Source organism: Sander lucioperca, chromosome 1 (genome assembly GCF_008315115.2).
Source record: "Sander lucioperca isolate FBNREF2018 chromosome 1, SLUC_FBN_1.2, whole genome shotgun sequence".
Classification (NCBI taxonomy): Eukaryota; Metazoa; Chordata; class Actinopteri; order Perciformes; family Percidae; genus Sander; species Sander lucioperca.
Window position 1 is genome coordinate 32,332,167 of NC_050173.1, and position 24,189 is coordinate 32,356,355.

At 38.3% G+C, this 24,189-nt stretch overlaps 2 protein-coding genes and 1 long non-coding RNA gene across 13 annotated transcripts; 1 reads left to right on the plus strand and 2 right to left on the minus strand.

The window, feature by feature from the left end:
• Positions 1-86: 86 nt before the first annotated feature.
• stx3a (syntaxin 3A) lies at positions 87-18,438 on the minus strand. 10 transcript variants are annotated; one of them, XR_004897663.1, is made up of 13 exons: positions 18,030-18,438; positions 10,044-10,118; positions 9,846-9,945; positions 9,328-9,402; positions 9,108-9,178; positions 8,203-8,311; positions 8,039-8,112; positions 7,069-7,203; positions 6,163-6,273; positions 5,743-5,853; positions 4,017-4,136; positions 2,186-3,633; positions 1,356-2,133 (listed from the first exon to the last, which is right to left on the minus strand). XR_004897663.1 is itself a non-coding variant. In XM_031303078.2 (12 exons), the coding sequence occupies exons 1-11, from the start codon at positions 18,057-18,059 to the stop codon at positions 860-862; spliced, it is 969 nt and encodes a 322-aa protein (XP_031158938.1). In that variant the 5' UTR covers positions 18,060-18,438; the 3' UTR covers positions 87-750; positions 846-859. The 10 variants fall into 10 exon arrangements, 7 of the variants coding, with proteins under 7 accessions (XP_031158938.1, XP_031158946.1, XP_031158945.1 ...); XM_031303078.2 differs by lacking the exons at positions 1,356-2,133; positions 2,186-3,633; positions 4,017-4,136 and adding exons at positions 87-750; positions 846-937; XM_036002366.1 differs by having other exon boundaries at positions 1,356-3,633.
• Positions 4,138-24,117, plus strand: LOC118495299. Its single transcript, XR_004897671.1, has 3 exons — positions 4,138-4,258; positions 12,088-12,097; positions 24,104-24,117. It is a non-coding gene; the product is annotated as an uncharacterized LOC118495299 (long non-coding RNA).
• On the minus strand, positions 20,561-23,844 carry ran (RAN, member RAS oncogene family). Of its 2 annotated transcripts, none has more exons than XM_031303087.2 (7): positions 23,624-23,844; positions 22,683-22,740; positions 22,434-22,518; positions 21,689-21,814; positions 21,370-21,557; positions 21,100-21,270; positions 20,561-20,938 (listed from the first exon to the last, which is right to left on the minus strand). In XM_031303087.2, the coding sequence occupies exons 2-7, from the start codon at positions 22,713-22,715 to the stop codon at positions 20,894-20,896; spliced, it is 648 nt and encodes a 215-aa protein (XP_031158947.1). In that variant the 5' UTR covers positions 22,716-22,740; positions 23,624-23,844; the 3' UTR covers positions 20,561-20,893. The 2 variants fall into 2 exon arrangements, with proteins under 2 accessions (XP_031158947.1, XP_031158948.1); XM_031303088.2 differs by lacking the exon at positions 23,624-23,844 and adding an exon at positions 22,840-23,030.
• Positions 24,118-24,189: the final 72 nt, after the last annotated feature.

Sequence of the window (24,189 nt, forward strand, 5' to 3'; positions counted from 1 at the left end):
TGTTGGGTTGTAGGAAGCCAGCCCCCATGCATGCAGGCTGAGTCATGTACAAACCTCTATCACAAGAAGCCAAGCACACACCAGCACTTGGTACAACGCACAGAAATCTTTATTACATAACAGGCTTTACTGGGTTGACACAGCCAGTGAGCGAGTGGCAGAAAAGACCATCAAGCATTTCAGCAGACGCATACAGACAGATCACACACAACAAAATCACACACAATTTATTCAAATTATGAAGACAAATAAGTCAGAAAATACTACTTAATTGGATATTTTTTAACAGAGCACAATTATGTTTATGATCATGAATGGTCTTTTAGAGCCAAAGACAGCAAACAAAAACAAGCTTAATCATCTTCATGCATTTTTACGAAGTTTAAGGATCCTTTGAAATCATTTCCTGATAATAAATAAATATGACTCCCTCTATGCACCACCAGGGGGCGGTAGACTACAGTCGACCAGAGTGGTCCAAAATGATTTTAAGTTACATGTTGAGCCATCTGGTTATGAACAGGCAGACTGAGAAAAATATACACATTTATAACACATTTTCAAATACTGTATACAGCGAGAAAATAATTTAAATTCAAATGATTAATAAAAGGTTAAGTGCACAGGGATGTTATGGTTTCATTTCTTTTTCTTTTTTGAATACAGGCTACTTTATTACATTTGAAAACATTCAAATATTGGTCAGGGTAAAACTGGGGAGCACCTCAGGAAACTTTGTTTATCTCTTCCCTTTAAACGACACAAAGACAAAAAATATGACATTATTTCAACACAACGTGAAAGAACTGAATTCATAGTGTTAAAGGCTGATGCAGGTGTTTTACCTGTGTAAAACCTTTCATGAGAAGAAGCTGTAGATATAGGAGAACACAACGATTCCAATGATGGAACAGCACAATGTAATCATCATCTTTTTCTGTAGATGTAATAAAAGAAAATAGACAGGAGTCAGAAGGCAGCAGTCACTGGAATTAGGCTTTGCAATTATTCACATTAAAGGACAATGGTGTGAGGAAATGAGGACAAAGGGTCACAAGAGATTAGGATGTGTGTGTGTGTGTGTGTGTGTGTGTGTGTGTGTGTGTGAAAAACTTACCATCTCTTTGACACTTGTCTTTAAAAACTGTACTTTGCAACACAGTGGTTAACATGCTGTATCAACAATCTGCTGACAACAGCTACTACCATCCCATAAAAACATTCACACTGCTCCTCCATAACATGCAGTCATCAAAAAGTTTAAAAATTCAGTTACACATTTACCTTCTGTCACTCACAAAGGGACAGGCATGAGATTGCAAGGAAACATGAGTGAACCAAGTCATTAAAAAATATAAAATCTTTAATTTTTAATAAAATCTGTGACGTCTTAATTAAAAACAGTGTACACCAGCTTCAGTGTTCTCGTCCTTCTCTTATTGCTAAAGTGGTGAGAAGAAAAAGGGTTGAATAGAAGCATTAACATTGAACAGTCAAGGGCAGAAGCCAAAAGAGCAGACGGTGTGTTCAAAAGACCAAGCTGGGGAGGGCTCTCACTTTCAAGTGCTCACTGCACAACCAGAATCAAAAGGAACCATTCAGGCTCTGGTCTAACAGAAACAAAGACTTCCCTCATAATGAACAGGACATTTTTACAAATGACGTCTTTGCACTACAAAACCCCTACATATGTTCAATACCTGTCTCTTTAATAAGTGGAAATAGTGTATGTATGTGTGTAGTGTATGCACAGCTGAATTCACCTGCTTTAATTGTCATATTAAAGCCTCTGGGTGACAACATGTGCACTGTGGTTCAATAAACTCCGTGTGACACATTCCCTCTTCCAAGAAAAAATGACCTACCGAAATGATGATTACCAACCAGTTAAAGCCAATTTATTAGTCACAACTAGCTACATGTAAAACTAATGCAGTCTAATAGAACAGCCCTGCAATAAATCCTTTGCGCATTTGTTTTGGTTAATTGACATTTTCATGTATTTATGTAACATAACATTTGATTTTGTCAGGGGTAGATAAAGTATGTACTGATTTTTCATCATTGCGTTATCATGTAGTTTTTGTTGAAACTGTTTTAGATATGTGCTTTATGGTTTCTTTGGAGGTTGAACTAAGTGGTGCAGTTTGTAAATGTTTACACTGAGAAGTTTGCACCTGCAAACCTCTGTTCATTAAGTTTAACCAACAGATCTCTAAAGCTCTTTAAACAAAAAATTGACATTGTTACTTTCATGACAATAGGATTTATTGCAGGGCTGGTGTATTAGAATGCATTAGTTTCATATATTTGTGCCTAATAAACTGGCAAATGAAGTGTAAGTTGACAGACAAAATATACTGACCTGTATAAAAAAATATGCCAGGAAATGCATATCACACCAGTAAGGAGCCACTAGTCAGGGAGGCCTTACTGTAGGTTAATTAGAGTGTCCACTTACACTATATCCTTATGTGCGACTTAATTAGTAATGTCATCAAAACGTATAATAAATATAATACTTTTACTTACTTATTAGACTATTCTGGCACTGAAATTGAAATGGTCTTACTACCCGACTCTCTTTGGCAATAAAACATCATTTTAAAAGGGGAGGCAATCATGTCTATATATAGTATGTAGAAGGTCAAGATGGCTAACATTGTTACAAACTTAGCAGAAATACAAAACAAATATGAGGCATTTCTCAAAGTGTTTGGATAATCTTAAAGCAATGAATGCATGTTTATCATATCGTTTGCATATCTTAGCTCCACCTGTCCATGAAATGTGTTTCTGTACCCACCATCCTTCATATTTAAAATTAGAACCACTTGTCTCTACAAACTAAAGAGTCATAAGTGAGCACACCCATCCTCTTCAAGTTGAAGAACTGAGCCATATTAAGGGCTAGATATATCGACTACACACAAAATAATAATTATATTATTCACATGATCATCTGATCTTAATTACAGAAATAGACATATTTTAAAATGTGAAAGTGCTGGAACACCTCCCAAAACCAACAAAATCCCAATACAGTGAACATACAGTAGCTCACTTTTCAATCACAAAATGTGTCAAGGCTCATAAAGGCAAGAAATAATGATAAAGGAGATGATGTGCTTCTACAAGGCTTCACAAAGGTCCCACTTACTGGACGTTAAAATCAGTTTCAGATGACGAACAATTCCAGGATGATTCTTTGGCATTGTAGGTCGGACAGTGAAAGGTTTAGTGACATTATGATCGGTTATTTTTCAATTCTCTTTTCCCCTCCGCAGAGATACAACAGGTATTGTACCTCACGTCAGCTTCAGTTTCATTTCCTCATTTGCAGCATTACATCCTCAAACTGTCCAAGCCACCCGAGGGAGTCTAACAGATCCTTACAGACCAGGAAGGACAGTTCTGATTGGACAAAGGTTTTCTTGTTGTACATCTGCGGGTTAAATATGATCATATCCATATGGAGTGATCAGAATCAATTTTTTGCTGAAGGAAGATATGATGGAGTGGATGATGAATAAACTGATAATGCCGGCAGTCCTGTTATAGTGTCTGGGTGAGGATGATGATGAGGAGGATGAGAACAACCACAGCACAGACTACACCAATTATGATCATCTTCTACAGAGAGGGAGACAGAGAGAGAATATTGTTAATGATGGGGAACAAGAGCATTGGAAGGAGCCCACAGACCAAACACCAGCTGAAACTGTAACTCACTTCTAGCATTGCTTTGTTTGTTCAGCATTAACTAGAAGCAAGTGCTGCAGAATAGGAGAAAAACACACCCAAGAACTTCAAATACACACAAACACACCTCGAGTAAGCCCTGTGGACACACACACACACACACACACACACACACACACACACACACACACACACACACACACACACACACACACACACCCGAGGGGAAAAAGAGCGTGCAAACCCTTTTACAAAGCATGCTTCATAACCACCCATTGAGGCACTACAGAGCTTATTTGCTTTGAGTTACTCACCCTTAGCTCTCCTTTTATTCAAATAGCTCATCAGCTTCCCTTCAATCCCACTGACAACCCGATTATGAGAGCTAGAATGGCCAGCAAAACCAGCACAACCACCACTATTATCACCATTTTCTGTTGGGAACAACCAAGTACATACAACTCCATCAGGACCATTCTCAGTGGGAAACAACAATAAGTACTGTATATCCTTCATTTGTGCAACAACTATGGAATCTACTACTGTAAGTCATATAGTTTGTGCACTAGTTTTGAATGAGGGAATATGTACAGTGTATGGCAACAATGGCTGTATCAAATTTCATATATTCTCCTTGTAGCTTGGTAACCATACAAACTCAGTGCACCAATCTTGGTAAAGTCTAAACCAGTTAAACCAGTTGTCTTGGTGCAACAGTGTTGATTTTATGTTAACCTATGTTTTCACACACATGCTTTAACAGATTAAATCTAGAGCAATATCTTCAAACAGGCAAAACCAAAGAATAATGCAGTAGCAATGAACCAACTGTAAACAACGACAAAAATAAGGTTAAAAGGTGAAGAGAAAGACAAAGAGAGAGATGAGTGTGGAAGCGGTCAGTGTTTTGTGTGTGTGCGCGTGTGTGTGTGTGTGTGTGTGTGTGTGTGTGTGCGTGCGTGTGTGTGTGTGTGTGTGTGTGTAAGCAGATATGGGTGTGTGGTCTTGGTTTTCAAAGCACAGGGGTCCACATGCCACATGGTGGTTGAGGTTCAGGAACAGAGCAGGAAGGAGGGTTATGGGTCATCACAACTCATCACAGGTCAGGATTAAGGTGAAGATTAGGGGTCTTGATGGTGGGGATGGTCTACATGTTGTCAGGCAAGTTTCCCAAAAGCATCTCTGTGATAAAGAGGAATTCCAGTTCTTTCCATTTTTCATAATATAACTGAACTTTAAGACAGACAACAGTGTGTTAGGTACCGGTGTCATTATGAAAAGCGACCCAGGAAGCACAGTTGAGTAACAGATTCATGAGTTTGAAGGGTTATCATATGCTAAAAATACTGCACAGCGGAACAATAATAACAATAATCATTTAATCTTTTGTTGCGATTATCGCAAGGTAAACCTTAGAAATACAGCATTATTATTACAAAGTAATGCACCAGGAACATGTGCTTGCTTGTATTTGATTGGCCGACACTGTGCCTAACAAATTAACGTCGCATTGCGTTGCTGCAAAAGTTGAGCCAGGACAACCCTGCGATTTTGCTTACCTGTGCAAAAAATCATTGAGGGTGGCTGTAATTTTTCATGCTGTGTTGTTTGTTCTATGTCGGAACCATTGTTGACACGTGTATGAGCTAAGATAGTGCAGTCTCATGTGTAGATGCAGCCTGAGCAATAACCATTAACCACTGCTCAACACTGTCAGGAAACATCTTTGACATCCCAGGTGTATGTTCCGATTGGCTCAAGTTGATCGGAATAACATTAAATCACCTAATCATATTATAACATAAGGCCAGGCTTGTGAACTCTGACTACATCTATGTCCTGTGGCACCAAATTTAGTCCATTTCATTTTTCTCTCTTATTTGTACTGCTTGTAAAGCAAAAAAACAACAACCTTGTATTTAAATTTGAATATGCATTGATCTCAGGGTCATCGCTGTTCTATTGTAAACGATAAAATAAAACTATTTCCGTTGCTTTTGGGAAACCTGACTGCTCCTTCTCCAGACTGTGGTCACTCACACGACGAGCTTCTTGCTGAAACTTTGCAGCTTTTTTAGTGTCTGCTACAGCCCGCTCCACAAAGCCCACTGACTGGTCCATGTTGCTCTCAATCCTGTCAATCATTCCACCCTAACATGGGGCCACGGCGTCAGAGGTGACGAAAAGCAACAAAAGAAGTTAAATAAAACAACGAGAGAGAGAGAGAGAGAGAGAGAGAGAGAGAGAGAGAGAGCGAGAGAGAGAGAGAGAGAAAAACAAAAAAGCGAAGCACAGAATGCAGCAGTTGTTTGTGACTGGTGATGTGTCTGCAGGGCGAGGGAGTACAATCTGTATGCACTCTGTGTGGTTTGAATGTGTCAAAGTGTGTCCAGAAAATAGGCAGAAAAAAGGAAGTCGTCACCAGCAGACTGGTGCAGCAGTTGGCTGAAATAGCATTACCTTGCGTGCTTTGGTCTGATGCCTTACAGCTTTTTTGGTCTGTTCCTTAGCCACTGTTATGTGGTCCACTGCCTTGGATACATTCTGCTCTATGTTGTCAACTATGTCACCCTGAAAAACACACAACAATCAATAAGATACAGAGCAACACTTTATGAGGAGAAGAACAGTAGAACAGTATAGTCCATTGGTTTAAATACACAGTAATACATTCAGTTTCAGGTGCATTAGAAGTACATTTCTTTTCATTGTCAAAACCTCTACTGTTACTAAAGTGTCAGCTTCAATAATGACTCCATGAGTTTTGTTTTCAATGTCAGGGAGAAGCATCCATATTTATGTTAATGCAGAAATTTATTTTGGAACAACAAACCTCTTCAAACTAAAAGCTGGAAATAAAAAAGGTTAAGAAAACAAAGAGTTTCGTGGGAAAAATCACACAATACAAACAGCAGAAGTGTGGCCCTTACCTCAAAAAAGCCTTTCCCTCAGAAAGCATGGTTTAAGCGGTAAGAAATATGTGGTTAGACTTATGTACGCATATACACACAGTGACTGACTAATCAACAATATGTGTTTGTATACATTCTAGTGTGAAGTCTGCTCTCATGTCTACAATGATGCTTTATTTGTACATCTTACGATTGGGTGATGAGATGGAGGTGGCAGTGGCAGAAGACAGTAAAGAGAAGAATAAGAAAGGCATGGAGCTGGAAAAGAGGAAACAGATGCAAATTGATAGTAAGACCACAGTGGAGACAGGAAGAGAGATAAACAGGAGAAAAAGTCAGGATTGAACACAAAGCCATGGGAAAAGGTTCAGAATGAGTGAACGAATGAAATAGACGAGAAGTTCCTAAAGTAATTGACGGGTGGACGAAATGATGGGAAAGTGGATGAGTGTACCTGGCTCTCCACCAGCATTGCAATGTCTACAAACATATCGTGCAGCTCCTTGATACTACTTTCCAGACGGACAATGTCTTTGTGTCTGGCTTCAATCTCACTCAGGGCTTGTTTAGAGACTCCAGCGTCCACAATCTGTGGAGAGGAGAGGTTTATTGTTACTACTCAGGACCAGTTCAGACAACATGCACACACAAGAAAGTCTTGATGAAGATACAGTACGTCCCTGTGTCACATTTAATTTTTCGTCTTTATTTCCTTTGCATGTGGCTGATAGAGATTGGCTATGATCTGGTTAATTTTGCATCACAAACAGAAGTAAGTGGAAATGAGTGCATCTCACGGTGATGCAGAGAAAAGGAAGTGACAGTTCATTTTATAAAACCTGGCTACCAGTGTAAGCTCAAGAAGAAGTTTAGATATATTGGGGGCGGCTGTGGCTCAGTAGGTAGAATCCAATAATTGGTCAGTGGTTCAATTCCCGGCTCCTCTTGTCCACATGTCAAAGTGTCCTTAAGCAAGACACTGAACTCTTAGAGCACAAGTACATTTACTGTATACAAAAGGGCCACAACAACCTTCCAGTGGTAACCCACCTCAGAAAACTAATGAAATGTTTAAATGTGTTTTTAATCATAACTGATTAATGCTGTATCACTGTGCTGAGTTACCCTTTCTATTTACGTCTATGGTCAGGTTTGCTCAGCTTTTAAAAAGGCATGTGAGACATTAGGTTGTTATCAAAAGTTGAGTTGTGTATCCTTGTGTAAGAAATTCTTCCCAAACTGTACTAGAAACATTCACCTCCTCAGCAAAGAAGGCATAGAGAGGCTTTCCCACGTGGTTGTCTGATCAGTTGAGACCCAGTGGTGCTCATTTTCTCAGCTGTTTCAAGCAGCTCAAAAAAAAAATGCACACACACACACACACACACACACACACACACACACACACACACACACACACTTACCCCTGCAGTAAACACAGCAGCATTGCCACTCTCCAACATCTCCTCCAGTTCCTCATCTGTTGTTGCTTTTCCAGCTGGACAGAAAAAGGAAAGGACAGAAAAGGAAAAAGTTAACCACGAAGAACATTGTGGAACAATCATATGACTTTATGGCCATCACTCACTGATCTCTAGTTGTCTCTGAATACGTCCTTTACTCCTCTCCCTGAAGTCCACCTGGGCTTCATTATACTTTGTCATTACCTCCACAAACTTCCTGGACAGCACTGCATGCTGGGAGACAACAGGGGAAAAATGAGTTAGTCCAGAAGTAATGTTGGTGGATGTACTGGCAATTTGTCTCAAATCAGACATAAACTTCAGGACCAAGACACATATTTCACAAATGAAAAACTTTTTTTTTTTTCAATGTCAAAGAGAAACAAACTTTTGCTCATGTTAAAAATAATAACTAGAAGCACACTCTGAGAGCACAGACATCTGCCAAGCATGCCCCATCTCACAATGTTAATGCAGTGCGAATTTTCCCAGTCGGGTTCTCATTTTTCCAATTATTCCAACACCATATGAATGCAGCACAAACACCCTATCACCCAATGAAAGTGAAAAATAAGTTGTGTCTGCCCCGTGTGTCGGATTCGCTCCAAAATGTAACGGGTTCTTCCTTGGCCCATGCTACACCCTTTCACCTAGTTTCATGAAAATTGGGCCAGTAGTTCTTCTGTGATCTTGCTGACAGAAAAACAAACCAACAAAAAAACAAATGGAGAAACTGAACTGAAAACAACCTCCTTGGAGATGGTAATAAGAATAAGTAAAATGTTTAAAATTTGCTGTTGCTGTTTTAAAAGCTCTATTCTGAATTTGAAGGCCTACATACATGTAGGCCTTTAGTTTTTTCTTCTCTTCCCATTGTGTTCAATGTTTTGAATATATTGTAGATTTTTAGTATTCATTTAATGCTTTGGCAGTGATGTATCCATATATGGTCATGTAAATACATGTAAGCCGGTTGAATTTGAATTTTAGAAAAAAAACAGAAGAAAAACTTCAGATGGACATTATTTACCTGTGATTTACGGATTCGCATGTCAGCCGACACCCTCTCCTGCTCCTCTGCCTCCAGATTCCTCTCAATGGCTGGGAAGCAATCCAAACTACTGATTTATGATTCAGCTTAAAATCAACTTCACATCACATCAATGTTTAATTTGTGTGTGTGTGTGTGTGTGTGTGTGTGTGTGTGTGTGTGTGTGTGTGTGTGTGTGTGTGTGTGTGTGTGTGCTCACTCTTGAGTTTGTTTCTTGCATTGTTGGCCATCTTCTTTATGTTATTGGTGATTGCCTCCAAATCATCCTGTGTTTCTAGAAAAGGAAGAGACGTGGAAATAAACAGCTGTGAGTGTTAGCAATGGGGTCAGAGAAACACACTTATTGCAAGTACAAATTGATGCAAAAACTGATAATGTTTTCAAATCAAGATAACAAATAAATGATGCTAGGCAAAGTTACTTTTCAGAATTTTCAAACTAGTGCAGCGATAAAATTGACATATGTATTAATGTTGCTTTGAAAAAAGGTTTTTAATGACTGGGTACAACTATATAGCATACAGACTCAAATTTTTAGTGAAAATTGGCTTTTTTTAGTTCCTCTTAACAAAAGTATTTTTTAATTCAATTTGTAAATAAGGTTAGAGTTAGGGGAGAAAAATACCCTTAATATGACTCTAAGTAAGTGGGGTGAAGTGACTACAATAGCAGAAGAGAGAAAAAAGGAGCAGGTACAGGAAGAAGCTAGTATCTCACTCTGATCTGATGTGGGAGCAGACAGGATGACCGAGAAAAGCTTTTTGACTTCCGCCACGTTCTCATCAATTTTATCAATACTGCTCCTGATGTCCTCAATCTGAAACAAACAAACAAACAAACACACACACCATTAATATCAAATGTATGCAAATGACAAAAGAAGTACAACCCCCAAATACTGACATTAACACTGACCTGACAGAAGAATTCGTCCATGAAGGCTGCGTTGTCCATAGCAATCTCCACCTCGTCATCATCTTGATCACACGTCTAACAGAATAAAAGTAAAAGCTGTATCAGACTAGTACTACGTGTTTTCAGCTGGCCAGAGATAACGTGTGAAGGGTATTACATGCTTGGCTAAAGCTCAAAGTATAACGCATGTCATCAACACCACAGGATTAAAAGGTAAATTCTGATGTTCATTGTGTTCACCAGGGTAAAAACAGAAAAGCAGGCACCTCTCTGTGCCTGTCCACTATTTATTATTCATTCTTCTATTTATTTTTATTCTATTTAAATTAATTATATAACCTTCTGTTTCTTTTAATTCTTGTTTTAATGCCTTTTTAGGTTGTACGCAAAGCACATAAATGCACAATATGAAATGTTCTGCCGCTAGGGGTCTCAATCAAAACAATAACAAAAGACGAAGTTTGGTGATCCAGACGTCTGATGATTGGAATCCTTCATCCGGTTAGAATATAAAAACAAGATCTAGAAAGTGTATCTTAAAAATGTGGCTTAAAACTGGGTAAAAGTCCATTTATGGCAGCTTCTGGCAGACAACTACAATGCTGACGCATGGTCAAAGGGGATATGACGCCACTGACAGGCGACGGTGACAAAATTATACAGACCATTACCTTGAATAAAATTACGGATTTCTCTGGGTTTGAACATTGTTGAAAAACATTTGGGATAATACACAACACAACAAAATATCTAAACATCAGCCTAGTCGTTTTTAGACATTTTAATGCGGTAAAGTTACATATTACAACTTTAAATCGTATGGCTGTTGAAAGGTGCTCTACAAACAAACTTGCCTTTAGAGACAAACCGATAACCAGTCCAACAGCTATACTGACCTTTTTACTTTCAGTGCTGCTTAGCCAGGATAAATATGCTGAATAAATGCACCTTATGTTGTTAACAATTACACAGACATCTTGTTAAACAAACTAACCTCAGGCCAAAACATGACTCCAAACCATCTCTGTTTGAATCTCATTCACAGTCCTGTCTGTGTCCATCAGACAGCCTGTGTTCCTGATGGTTTCTGTGTCATTTGATGCTTTGTGAAAACCCTATTTCCATTATAAGGCTAGGTATCAATTCAAGTTTTGATACTGGTGCTAATACAAAGCCTGAGCTCCGATATTCGAGAGATAAAAAAACAATATATTTTTTAAATATGTTACTTTGAGGAACTGTGTCCACATTCAAAAGCAAACTCAAAACCTTTTTTATTCTCTCAGGCATTTGTTTAATTACAATGTGTGTGTGTGTGTGTGTGTGTGTGTGTGTGTGTGTGTGTGTGTGTGTGTGTGTGTGTGTGTGTGTGTGTGTAAGTAAAATTGTATGGTTGCACTGTCTTGCTTGTTTTTGTTGATTGTCTTGTTGTGTATTATTATTGCCATTCATGCTTTGTTTTGATGTAAATGTGGTATTTTGTTTTATGTGAAGCACTTACATGTAATAAACGGTGCTATATAAATAAAATTGACAACCCATTTTTTAATGATTATGTATGTATGTATGTATGTATGTATGTATGTATGTATGTATGTATGTATGTATGTATGTATGTATGTATGTATGGGGTGGTGATGGCGCAGTGGATATGACACATGCCTTTCGTGTGGGAGACCTGGTTTCGATTCCCACTGTGACACATCAACCAATGTGTCCCTGAGCAAGACACTTAACCCATAGTTGCTCCAGAGGCGTGTGACCTCTGACATGTATAGCAATTTGTAAGTCGCTTTTGGATAAAAGTGTCAACTAAATGACATGTAATGTAATGTAATGTTATGTATGTATGTATGTATGTATGTATGTATAAAAGGAAGGACTGTCTGTGAGTGTGTCTGTCAAATATCTGGAGAACCATCTATCCAATCTACTTCACACTTGGCGGGTCACATCAAATTTGGTGCAGCTTGGACTTGCAACACGTTCTGTATATTAATAAACTTTGAATAACTGACGGGCTCTGTGGGCCAACTGACTCGAGCAGTTCTTCTGTGCTTCTAACTTTGCTGTGTGGAAGCGGCCGGTTAAAATAATAAAAATAAATTGATGGACTCAACAAATGAAGTTGACAAGAAGATTAAAGCAGGTCATGAACCACACGCAGGCTGCACAGTCTCGCTCAGCTGGTGTCGGTATTAGCAGAAGTCCATTCACAAAAACATAACAAGGATAACAACGCAGCTCTAATTAAAAAAAAAAAAAATGAATACACCATATTTTCTATATCGATCCAAGCATCTCTTGTAATTCAGTGAACACATATATTCAGGTATTCACCCCTCTTCTCACCAGATCAAACTAACTTGTGAACTTTAGAGGTGCTGGCGGATTTTATTACCTATGCACAGAGCCAGGAAAGCTGTTTCCCCCTGTTCCCAGTCTTTATGCTAAGCTAAGCTAAGTGGCTGTTGGCTGTGGCTTCATTTACAGTACAGGCATGAGAGTGGTATCAATCTTCTCATATCACTCTCAACAAGAAAGAAAATAATTCCTGAAATCAACTATTCCTTTAATTCTGTCTCAGCACTGACCAAGAAATTTGCCCATATAAAAGACAGTCAAAATTAGCTAAATTATTATTCTTCAAAATCAGGAAATTATAGAATCAAAGAACATGAATAAGTCAAAGAACAAGTAAATAAAACTAAGAATCTGATCAAGCATTCAATGCCAACTTTTAATACTTGACAGTTTTTGATACTGTGCCATATGGATGCATTTCTGTGAGCATTCATAAATATTGAGATCTTATACCCAGCCCCAAGTCTAAAAATCATAACCACAATTAATACGTTCAAAGTTATTAACATTGTTATGATCATCTTACAATGGCATTTTTATGGGCCAATACTTGTGACTGAATTCTGATATTTTGTGAAAATACTGGCCAAAAATACTAAGTAATTCTCCAGAAATGTATTTCTTGTCAGGGTGGAAAAAGTCACTTACTAATGAAACTGCTTCCTGGTTATCAGCTCAGCGTAATATTGGTCTGACCCTAATCAGCCTACACCCAATAAATTACATCAGAAAGTTTCACTCTACTGAAGTCACAAGGTAGAGTCAGTAAACACAGGGCACTGCCAGAGGTTGGCCACAAAAAGCTCAGCACTGCTGGTGAATATTTACAGGGTGAACGACTAGGGCCGGCCTTCAGGAACTGACTTAAAGAAACCACAGCTAAGGCACAGTGTAAATAGACATCATAGGGCCCTGCTGTGACGGTGTTAGGTGGAGGAAATAAGACTGAAACAATGAGTGGAAGGGGACAGTAACCTCACTATGATCCCTCCCTTTAAAATACTTCTGCATTTTACAGACAAATGTGTTTCCACTGAACACCTACCAAGTGTTGCTATCTGACTAAACTCTTGACACATAGCAGGTTGTGTTTTTTGTGTTGTAATGGGTGACAGAGATTCTGAATACGTGACACTTGACTTCCCTGCAGAAAGTCAGCCTGGATCAAAGTCAAGGCATGGAAAATGTTAGCCAACACACCTGTCGACTTCCCTGCTCTCTCATATCACATATGACTCAGTAATATGAATAGAAATCAATATTATACTTAATTTACACTGCACTAAAATAACTCTGCAACTTCAATTATTCTTGAACTTTCAAATGAAGTTACACTGTACCGTGGTTTCTAAGTAATACAATTTTCAATACAAGAATTATAAAAGGAACTTGGAGCTAGAGCTGTAACAATTAGCCTAGTTGATTAATGGAGTAGTCAGTTGGCAGGAAAATTAATCGCAATCTATCTTAATAATTGATTAATGGCGTAAGTCATTTTTTAAGCAAAACTGCCCAAACATTTCACGGCTGCAGCTTCTTAAATGGGAATTATTTTCTGTTTTTCTTTGTCATTTGATAGTAAACAGTTTTTTTCCTGAGTTTTGTACAGTTGATCAAATAAAACAAGTAATACATTGCCTTGGGCTGTGGATCTCATAATTTTATAAACAAAATGATTAATCAAGAAAAATATATAAAGCAGATCAATCAATAATCAAAATAATTTCCAGTTGGAACTTCCATTTAAGCAAGAGCACATCGTTCTTTCTGTTTTAATGCTGGGTTTAGTCTTTAACCTTCTACCCCCTCAAATAAAATTTGAATTGCAAATGTAGCCATTTGGTTCAGGCTGTTGTAACTAACAACAGTTGTGAACACAAGAGTTCCCTGGACACACGTACACATTGCTTGTTTTTAGACCTCTTCATGAGTTATTTATCAAACATACAGCTGTAGCCCTCTGACCTTAACATTATGCTCCCTCACAAATCATTTCTGCAGCAGCCAGATAAGAACAAGCACTCACTTCCTTCCAGTGTCTCTCATTCAGCAAAAATAAGGGGAAAGGGTTGGACAGACAAAGGCCTCACATACATGCACTTGCTTCTATATAACAACAGTTTGATACTGATGGGAACACTCAGAAGTAATCACTTTATCCAAAAACGTTTACAACATTCCTCATTACAGTCACTTTCTCGTCATATGACTGAACCTGGAGGCCCCTATTATATATATATATATATATATATATATATATATATATATATATATAAGACTTGAGACTAGCTTTATAATTTTGGATCAGATGTTACTCATAATACATAAACCTTTTATTGTCTCTTTCCACAACATGGGGGTTGCTAGTTCTTTAACGTACAGTACAAGCGATTGATATGTTAGGTTGGCTGTTGTCTTGTTCCTTTTATTCAAATCACTTAATTACGCTTGTTCTGCATACAAAGCACCATATGTCATGTTGCATAACTCGGCTCAGTAAGGCAATGACTAGAGAAAGGTTTTACACTGAAGCAGACATAGTGATCCTCTGCCTCTTGAAAACAACAAACTGACTAGCTCTCTTAACAGAGTTCCATTGGTTGGTTCAGTGTTGTACTGGTCTTTCTGGAAAGTCAGATCAAATGTGCAAAAGAGTAAAGGGTGAACAAACCAATGGCTATAACAATAAAGCACTAAAAACTGGCATGTACAAAAATTGAGCTCATCCTATCAGCCTCTGCACACTATGGCAAAATACATGTTGAGCATACATTCATACAAGCATAATAACTAAAATGAAAAAAGCCTAAAGTGATCTGTATAATTTATTATCATGTAAAAACTATGCACACACAATGCAGCAAGTTTGACTCCAGTCACGGCCACATTGAATGTCCAACCCCTCCGTCGCTACCTTTCCTGTGACTGTCATCTTAAAGAAACTGGAGGTGATTAAGTATCAGACTTTGTCTCTGAGAATCATAAATGACGAAACACTACTGCACAATACACTTTACCTTGAGGTTGAGAAATTAGAGAGCTAAGAAAGATGAGGGTATACAAAGTCTAAACTGAGCTCATATAGAATAAGAAAAATGTGAACACTTTTAGAGATGCGACAATTAGTCAATTAATCAATTAGTCGACTGACAGTGAAATAATCAGCAGCTATCTTGATACATTGAGTTGGTCAGACAAAACAAGCAAGGCTTTAGTAAATTGTGATCGTTATTTTCCAATGTCTTTTGGACATTTTATAGACCATCCTACAAATCGAGAATATACTCTGCAGATTTATCAATCAATAATAAATATAATTGTTAGTTGAAGCCCAATGTACTAGATTTCCCCACGGGATGATTTAGAAAATGAGCCACTAAACCACAACAGCAGCAGGACAGGGACCTGGGGTCAGATTTATAGCAGCATGGTGACAGAATCCAAAATACTCCATCAGGACTTGTGTTAATGCAACGCTAAAATCTGACAAGGGATTTCAAAACTCCACGTGTCACAGAAGAAGCCATGTAAGTTCAGTTACAGTTTTCCTCATTCATTACGCTGCTATCTGAGCCAGGTAGGGAAGCAATGTAACAACAGTAGCGCACCGGGCCTGCAGGGCCTGTGAGTGCACACAGAGCTGAAGAGGATATGGCTTTGACTTAAAAAAATACTATGAGGGAAATACAAAAAACTGCTGTCAAGTTAACGTTGGCCTTCAAATAAATATATCAAACATGGCTACAGTATCAATTTATGTTATTGGTATTTTTTTTTAAATGGTCTGAGCAAGCTCTACAATAAAGGATTTTTAATGTTGTATGTCCTTCCTCATTGTTATTATTTGTTCTTGTATTTTATAGTGTCTGGATTGCCTTGCTGTTTATCCTGTTTCTTCCCCAATTGACCAAGAGCACACAGTTTTGATCTACGGATGAATACACAGAGCAACCAGTCATCTTGTTTTCCTTTAACCAGATTCAAAGCTTTGTAACACCACACGATATTTAAGCTGACATATGACCATAGCTCCAGGTGAAACTACAATTCAGCGTTTCTCCTGTTTTGACACACACACACGCACACACACACACACACACACACACACACACACACACACACACACACACACACACACACACACACACACACACACACACAAGATTACTGCCAGAAATGTACACATTACATAGAAAACTCAAGGAGGAAAATAAAGGCGGTGAGTGAATGGGGATAAAGAAGAAAGATAAAGAAAAAGAGGAGTTACAGGTGTTAACAAATACCGTCAACCTTCCAACAAATGACAGGCCCACTTCACTTGCTATCTGTAGGCTACTTCCTTTCCCTGAAAAGAAGCCAGCTGTGTGAGATTACAGACGCCTGGGGGGATACCGCACGTTAAACACAGCAAATATTTGGCCAGCAGTTACAGGTAGCTATGACAACACATCCCGACTTGGGTTACAACTGGATCAAGGCCTCATCCCCATGGGCAGCAATTGTATTCACTGTTATTCACTCAATTTTGAATAGGGAAAATATAAATACAATGGATGGTTGCTGCTGTAAAAGATTTGTAATCTGGCTGTGATGGCTAAAAACAAAAAAGGTATAGAGGATTGTGGTTGAATCTATCCCATTTGTAGATCCTGTATCCAGTTTGAAACTCTCTTATTTGACTATAATGAATATGTTTAATATATTTACATGACTGCAAGTGACACATATTTCACTGTTATTGTTGATTAATCACTTTATAAAAATCCATCCAAATTTCCCACAGTGCAAGGTGACATCTTGAAATTGCTTCTTTTGGTCTCGCAAACAGTCCCAAACCCAATGATTTTTAATAGACATCGATATAAAACAGAGAAAAGCAGCGAATCATCACATTTGAGACCAGAGTATTTTGACAAGTTTTACATGGTCAACTACTTCAACGATGAATCGGTTATCAACATCATAGTCAAATAGTTTTCGAATTAATTGAATAATCGACTAATCTTTTCATCTTTAATAGCAACAGTCAATGTAAAGGGAAGCAGAATGATTCATCTGTTGTCAGACTGCCCAATGCTAAGGCAGAGTATATGATGTAGCCTATATACACACAGGTCTTCGTCATATTTAAGAGAGGACCAATTTAAATATACACCTTTTAAAATGACATCTGGCGATACAGTTCAACTAATAACAATGACAGTATATAATTAATACTGTCTGGCTTCTATATTACAATACATCTCTGACACTTAATTGTCACACCATACAACATAATGTATGTAACAAAAACGGAAAATAAAACCTGTAGGACTAAATCACCTTTGCTTAACATCCCTATATTAATTCACTTTCCAACCTGCAGTGTTATTACTTCCATCATATCAGTAATTATCATTATGGTCATCAACATGGTAGGCTACGCTATTGGGTTAAATGATTATGTGTCAAGTGTTCAAGATAAAGTGGACATAGTAAAAAATAAAATGTGTTTAATCTTAACCTCTCATTTCTTCCTAGAAGAAACGTTTCCAGAGGGCCATTAAAGTGTACAGAGAGGCAATAGGCTACTGGAGAAAAAGACACTGTAAGAAAGGTTAACATTTCCTGGACACTACTTACCGCTTTAAGTTGCTCCAATCGGTCCTTCATGTTTTACACGGTTAATTTAACACCTTTAAACCAAAGAGATTACCACAATATTGTTTTAAATGGCTCAAAAACTAGTCCCAATCTCTGAATTCCTCAACCAGCTGGCAAACTAGATATCCGAAAGAAACCCACCGCCGCCAGTAAGAAAAACAATTAAAGTCCCCAAAAGTCTTGACAGAGGTGTCTGAGAACACGACTTTTCTGAAAAGAGTAGTCTTTCCGTCGTTTTTCCATACAATATGGCTGCTGTGTTTTTTCTTTGCTAAATCTCCTCGCCCAGGGGATTAAAACAACAGTTGTGTAGAGCCGTATAATCTGTCTCTCCGCTGGCCACCAGTAATCATTCTAAAACGCACTTTTCTGTGGCTCACGCATGCGCAGACAAGCCCATGTCCTCTGAGCTGAAGCCACGCCCTGAGCCACCTGCACCAGTGATGCATTCAGGTGTTGTTGGGATGATACCTATCTTTAACTACTTCACTGATTAAAACAACTTAAACATCGACCTGCCCAAGGAAAACAGATGAACATGCCCATTAAATCTGGCACATTGACAGAAAATTATCTTGGGGTGCACATTACTGCACTGTCTTCTCTTTTACTGTTTTTTTTTTTAATTCATGAAAATATAACAACAACAACAACAATAAAAACAAAAGTCATACAAATACAGAGGTAAAAGCAAGAGAGAATTTATAGATTTAATAGATTAAATACTAATTAGATTAGTTTTAATTTAATTAAACAACATCAACTACACCATTGTGTTATCGCTTTAAACTCAGCCAAACAGTTTTTACAAATTTGAGCAAACTCATGATGATAACGGTTCAGATAAGAGAAAATAATTGAACTTTTTTTTTTATATATATATAAATGCATTTTAATAGAAAACCTAGGCAAACTAAGTTGTGTACAACCCAAATGCACGTTTTATTTGAGCCTAACAGGGTTGGTATCCTTTTAAATATATGTATACCTCTTTGCTATAATGGGCCTTGTTCTCAGTTAAGTCCATAAAGTAACGTTTCATTACAGCTTGTTACTGAGTGGGAACTTGTTGCTGTTTCTTTTCCAGTTATTACCTAATTGGTTAAAAAGATTGTAAGTCTAATGAAATTGTGGAATAAATGGTGCAATATCGAGGATGTATGACATAGCTGTATTCTAACCCTGATGCGTGTAGTAACCCCTGGTTAGAAGGCACACGTCACAATGAATGTGCAGAGTAGAACTATTACGTAATCCTGTTGAGATCGTCCACCCAGCTATGAAAGAACATGACTAACACCTGGTGGCCATCAGTGTCTTATGCAGATTACAATAACAGTCCCTTTTATGATTGGAAATACCTTTTAAAATCTTTTCATATGGTGATATATTAAAACTCCAGTTACACCGCCCCCACCTCCACCCTGTCTTCTCCAATCTCCAGCCAACAGTGGCACATAGCAGACTACATGTCAGCTTCATTGTATGCCTACAGACCCACCTAGTGAATATATATATATATATATATATATATATATATACACTGTAATACTACTCCCTGTCCCTAAAGCTTTTGTCTTTGTAATGAGTGGCTTAATAATTTTATTCAGGAATAGGCACTGTCAACATAGTAAAAAAATAACCTTAAAACTAAATTTAGTTGCACCACAAATAAACGGAATAGAATTTGTTAGGGTTGGGCAATATATGATAAATACATTAGTCTATCATCAGGGATATTTCCCATTCTGTTTATATATGTATCCATCCCTAATAATTAATACATATTTTATTAATTATTTAATATCCAATAGAACTGCAGCCCATTGTTGGCAATGTTGCAGATCAAGAACTACTGTAGGGCAATAGGCCTTTTTCCACAGAAGACGTTTTGACATTTACAGTAGGGAAATCACAGGTGTAAATTATTGAAATTAAGAACTGCAATTATTCAGAAAGAAATCAGTTCAGGCTATATATAAAATCAGTATGTGAAAGTGAATTATTTACAGTGCTAATTTAGGTAATGCTTCACTATGGTACATAGTTATAGTTTAAATATTTGCTTTAATCACCAATTGTATGGTATGAATGTGAGCACTTTCTTTCCCCCCATTCCTTTTTGATATTGTCCATAAAGTGATGTTTGAATGTCTTGTATTTTGTATAAAACCCAGGAAGAATAGTTGTCACTGCAGTAATAGCCCATGGGGATCTTAAATCTTTTCCCCTCTGGGATCAATAAAGTATCTAAATTCCATTTTACTGCTTAAGTTTCAGGGTTCTGGTATTGTACTTGCTAGCTCACCGTCACAGCTTAATAAGACGCTTGAATATAAGTCATCATTACCTTTATTAATAACTTTATCCATGTCAAATGTTCTACATGAAAAAGGACTCTTGGTAATACTGGGGGGGGGGGGTAAAATAAAAAAAAAATAAATAAAGAAAAAGGTCCCTGTGACTCTGGGGACATTGCTGCTGTCCAGGGGAATTAAAGAACAGACATGTTGTATTGAGAATGTTTTTATTCAAAGTTTCTCCCCTTAGTGCTTCCAGTGCACCGTACAACAGCATTATGTGAGCTGGGTAAGTGCAGTGGAGGGTGCTCGATGATGAATTGTAGCACGTTGCCATGCCAATGACAACACTAGGGTGGGTGTGTCCGATACAGTGAAATTAGAACCACAACTTTTTCACCAAGTTTTACCTAGTTTTAAAACAAACAAAAATTCAAAAATAAAAAATCTGAAAGGGATTTTACAGTAAACGGGGGGGGGGGGAAACTCCAACAACTTCCTGTCCACATTTAGGGGTACGAGAGGGTAAATTCAGGTAACAGGTTAGAGGTCATCTTCTTCATCTGGGAGTGCCGTTTGTGATGCAACCTGGACAGTAAAAGACACGATACATTTTCAGATTCCCAATGTAAATTGGTGCCCTGTTAGGTTTTTTTTTTTGGTATACTTTGCTCAGGTAAGGAAGCGGCTGGATTAAAATATACTACACAGTCAACTAAACAGACATTGCACCTGTATGTTATACTCACTTGAAGCTCTTCCTCGTACTTCGCAGCAAGGTTCGGGTCCATTTGAACCTCTGGGGGAGCGAGAGCAGGCATTGCCACAAACTCCAGGTTGGGATCGCCGATCAACTTCCTTGCTAGCCACAGAAAAGGCTTCTCGAAGTTGTAGTTACTCTTGGCAGAAATGTCATAGTACTGGGGATGGAGCAGATTCAAATCATAGTTCAGACCAAAAAAAGACTGATGGGTGCATGATGATGGACACATGTATATCATTTTGTGATCAGTTATTACCTGCAGGTTCTTCTTGCGGTGAAACACAATGCTCTTGGCTTTGACTTTCCTGTCTTTGATGTCCACCTTGTTGCCGCACAGGACGATTGGAATGTTCTCACAGACACGGACCAGGTCACGATGCCAGTTTGGCACATTCTTATAGGTGACTCGAGAGGTGACGTCAAACATGATGATAGCACATTGAGCTGTGGAGGTAGCAGAGCGTTTTTTTAATGAAGGGGTTTTTACATTTAAACGCTATAGTAATGGGGCAGACCGTTCAAGGTTTAACAACCAAAACGTTGTGAAAAAAAGTGTGAAAGATTGAGAAGAGCACCTTGAATGTAGTAGCCATCTCTCAGGCCTCCAAACTTCTCCTGACCAGCTGTGTCCCACACATTGTACTTGATAGGTCCTCTGTTAGTGTGGAACATCAGCGGATGGACCTCTACTCCCAGAGTAGCTAGAATTACAAGCAAAGACCAGATGCATGAGCAAGAAAGGTAGAAAATATGTTGAAAACTCCAAAAAAAAAAAAAAGTGCTACTTCATATAGATTAGAACAATGAAGTGAAACAAAAATAGGTTCAAAAACTTTAAAGCTTTTATTATAACCCGAACGATACGGATATTTAGGAATTTAAAATGTACCATATATAACCATAACCTTGTAAACAAGCAATGCAGATCCGTTTTTCCTTCTTATTGTGACCAAGAAACATTCTACAGTTGAAAAGCCGACAGTTAGTGCCCTCTAGTGGACAAACTATGTAATGGTGAAGCCGTTTCTAAATTACCTCAAACCTAGTTTGGCATTTATGTACTGCAATTTCTTGTTATTTATGGGCAGATATGTACACCACTACCAGTATATCAGAATGGGAGGGGCTCAATATGGGCCCACAGCTCAAGTTTTGACCCAAGGCCCTGGAGCCGGCTGGTCTGGCCCTGCTAATTGATGCACAATTATTTACTGCAACAGGCAACCATCAGAGTCGAGATTCCAAGTTAGTTCAACGACTTTAACTCATTATCTATTATATACTGATGTGTCATTCGCTTTATAACATGGAGATACTCACCAACATATTTCTTCTCAAACTCTCCTGTAATGTGCCTCTTCACAAAAGTCGTTTTCCCGGTGCCTCCATCTCCTACCAAGACAAGCTGTAGGAAAGAGATAACGTTAGCAGTTAGTTTAGACTGGTTGGCACTGGTTCGATACATTGAACATTAGCATAGCTAGCCTAAATACCACAAGTACCATTATCTAGCTAGACTTACAATACATAAATAGTACAAATGCGTGATATTATACAGAAAACACTTGCCTTGAACACCGCCACCGGTACACACTGTGCCATTGAGTCCGCCGTGGTTGCGATTTATCTAAACAAAACAAGGCGGGATGGTTAGCATGTTTTCCGTCAGCCTCCTGTCCGCTAACAGTCTTAGATAGCAATCAGTAACAGCGATGTTGGCGATTACCTGTTTTGACGTCAGGTTTGGGGGAAACAGACGCAGTCAGATTTGTTAAAAGTAAGTTATGTTGACGCAGTTTACATTACAGCCAACAGTAAACGTATACCACCGCCTGTTAGCAAGCGATACCCGATTCTAGTGTGTTCGATCCAAGCTAACGTCCCGACACGTTACCATGCAACGTTGCCGTTATGTTACGTCTGAATGCGTTCAAACTACACTGTATGTCAGACAAATACATGTAACACAGTACACTATTTTTGGATGAAAACACGACAAGCTCGCTTCTGGAACAGTATTTCGACGCACGCGGTTGCGTAACGTTAGTTTGAGTGCGCCATACGACCGCACTTTTTCTTGTTCGACTGGAACAATCGAACTGCAAGACATTGTAACATGTTCCATGTTGCAGTTGATGGCCGAGTTTAACAAGTTCGCACATCAAAATGAATTGACGCATTCAAGATTGGTAGAGTCATTAAAAGCTAATAAATTAGAGTAATATAAGCGAGTCTCAGGAACAAAGCAGTGAATGAGGGAGAGCTGTGCTTGCTAACCTGTTAGCTAGCACGGCATGGAAGCCATTCTCTTCACCGAGCTAACGGCTACGTTAGCATAAGAAAATCAACGGCCTATAGTACTTGCTCGAGCCTCACAGGGTTACACTTGCAACGCCACGTTAAGCCAAATCATACATTTAAGTTTCCCGTTGTTTTAACTGACTTTAAACACATAACACAAACTTGAAATATCGGATGGCCCGCAATGAGAGAAGAATATAGAGACTCACCGGTGTCACTGCCAAGAGAGAAAAGAGGTAAATGGCTGCGTTCGCGGGAGATTCAGCGTGGAATATGAGTCAGTTTCCGCCCATATCATGTGATCACCGCAGCGGTAAAACGTATTTGATTTTAGTCTATGGTATTCACAGACCATGATTCAGCATGTCTGAGTCTTAAAAAGACACTTATATCTAGAAATATTACTAAAATATAGCCCCATTAAAGTAACGTTAAAGTTGTATACATATCTCAATGACAAACTAAAAGCAAATGCTACTTATTACCATGTTAACCATTTTTTTAACTGAGTAAGTAAGGGCTGCAAGTGCAATTAATGCTTATTTTCGTAATTGATTAATCCGCTGATTATTTTTTCGATAAATCAATTAGGCTAATTGTTTGGTCTAGATATCAGAAAATAGGGAAACATGCTCATCACAAGTTTTCAGAGCCCAATATCCAAACCCTTGTTTAATCACATAAGACAGAGAAAAGCAGAGTTGATTGAATTACTTGTTTTGTTTACCAACAACTAACCCGAAGATATTTACTGTGATGTAAAACAGAGAAAAGC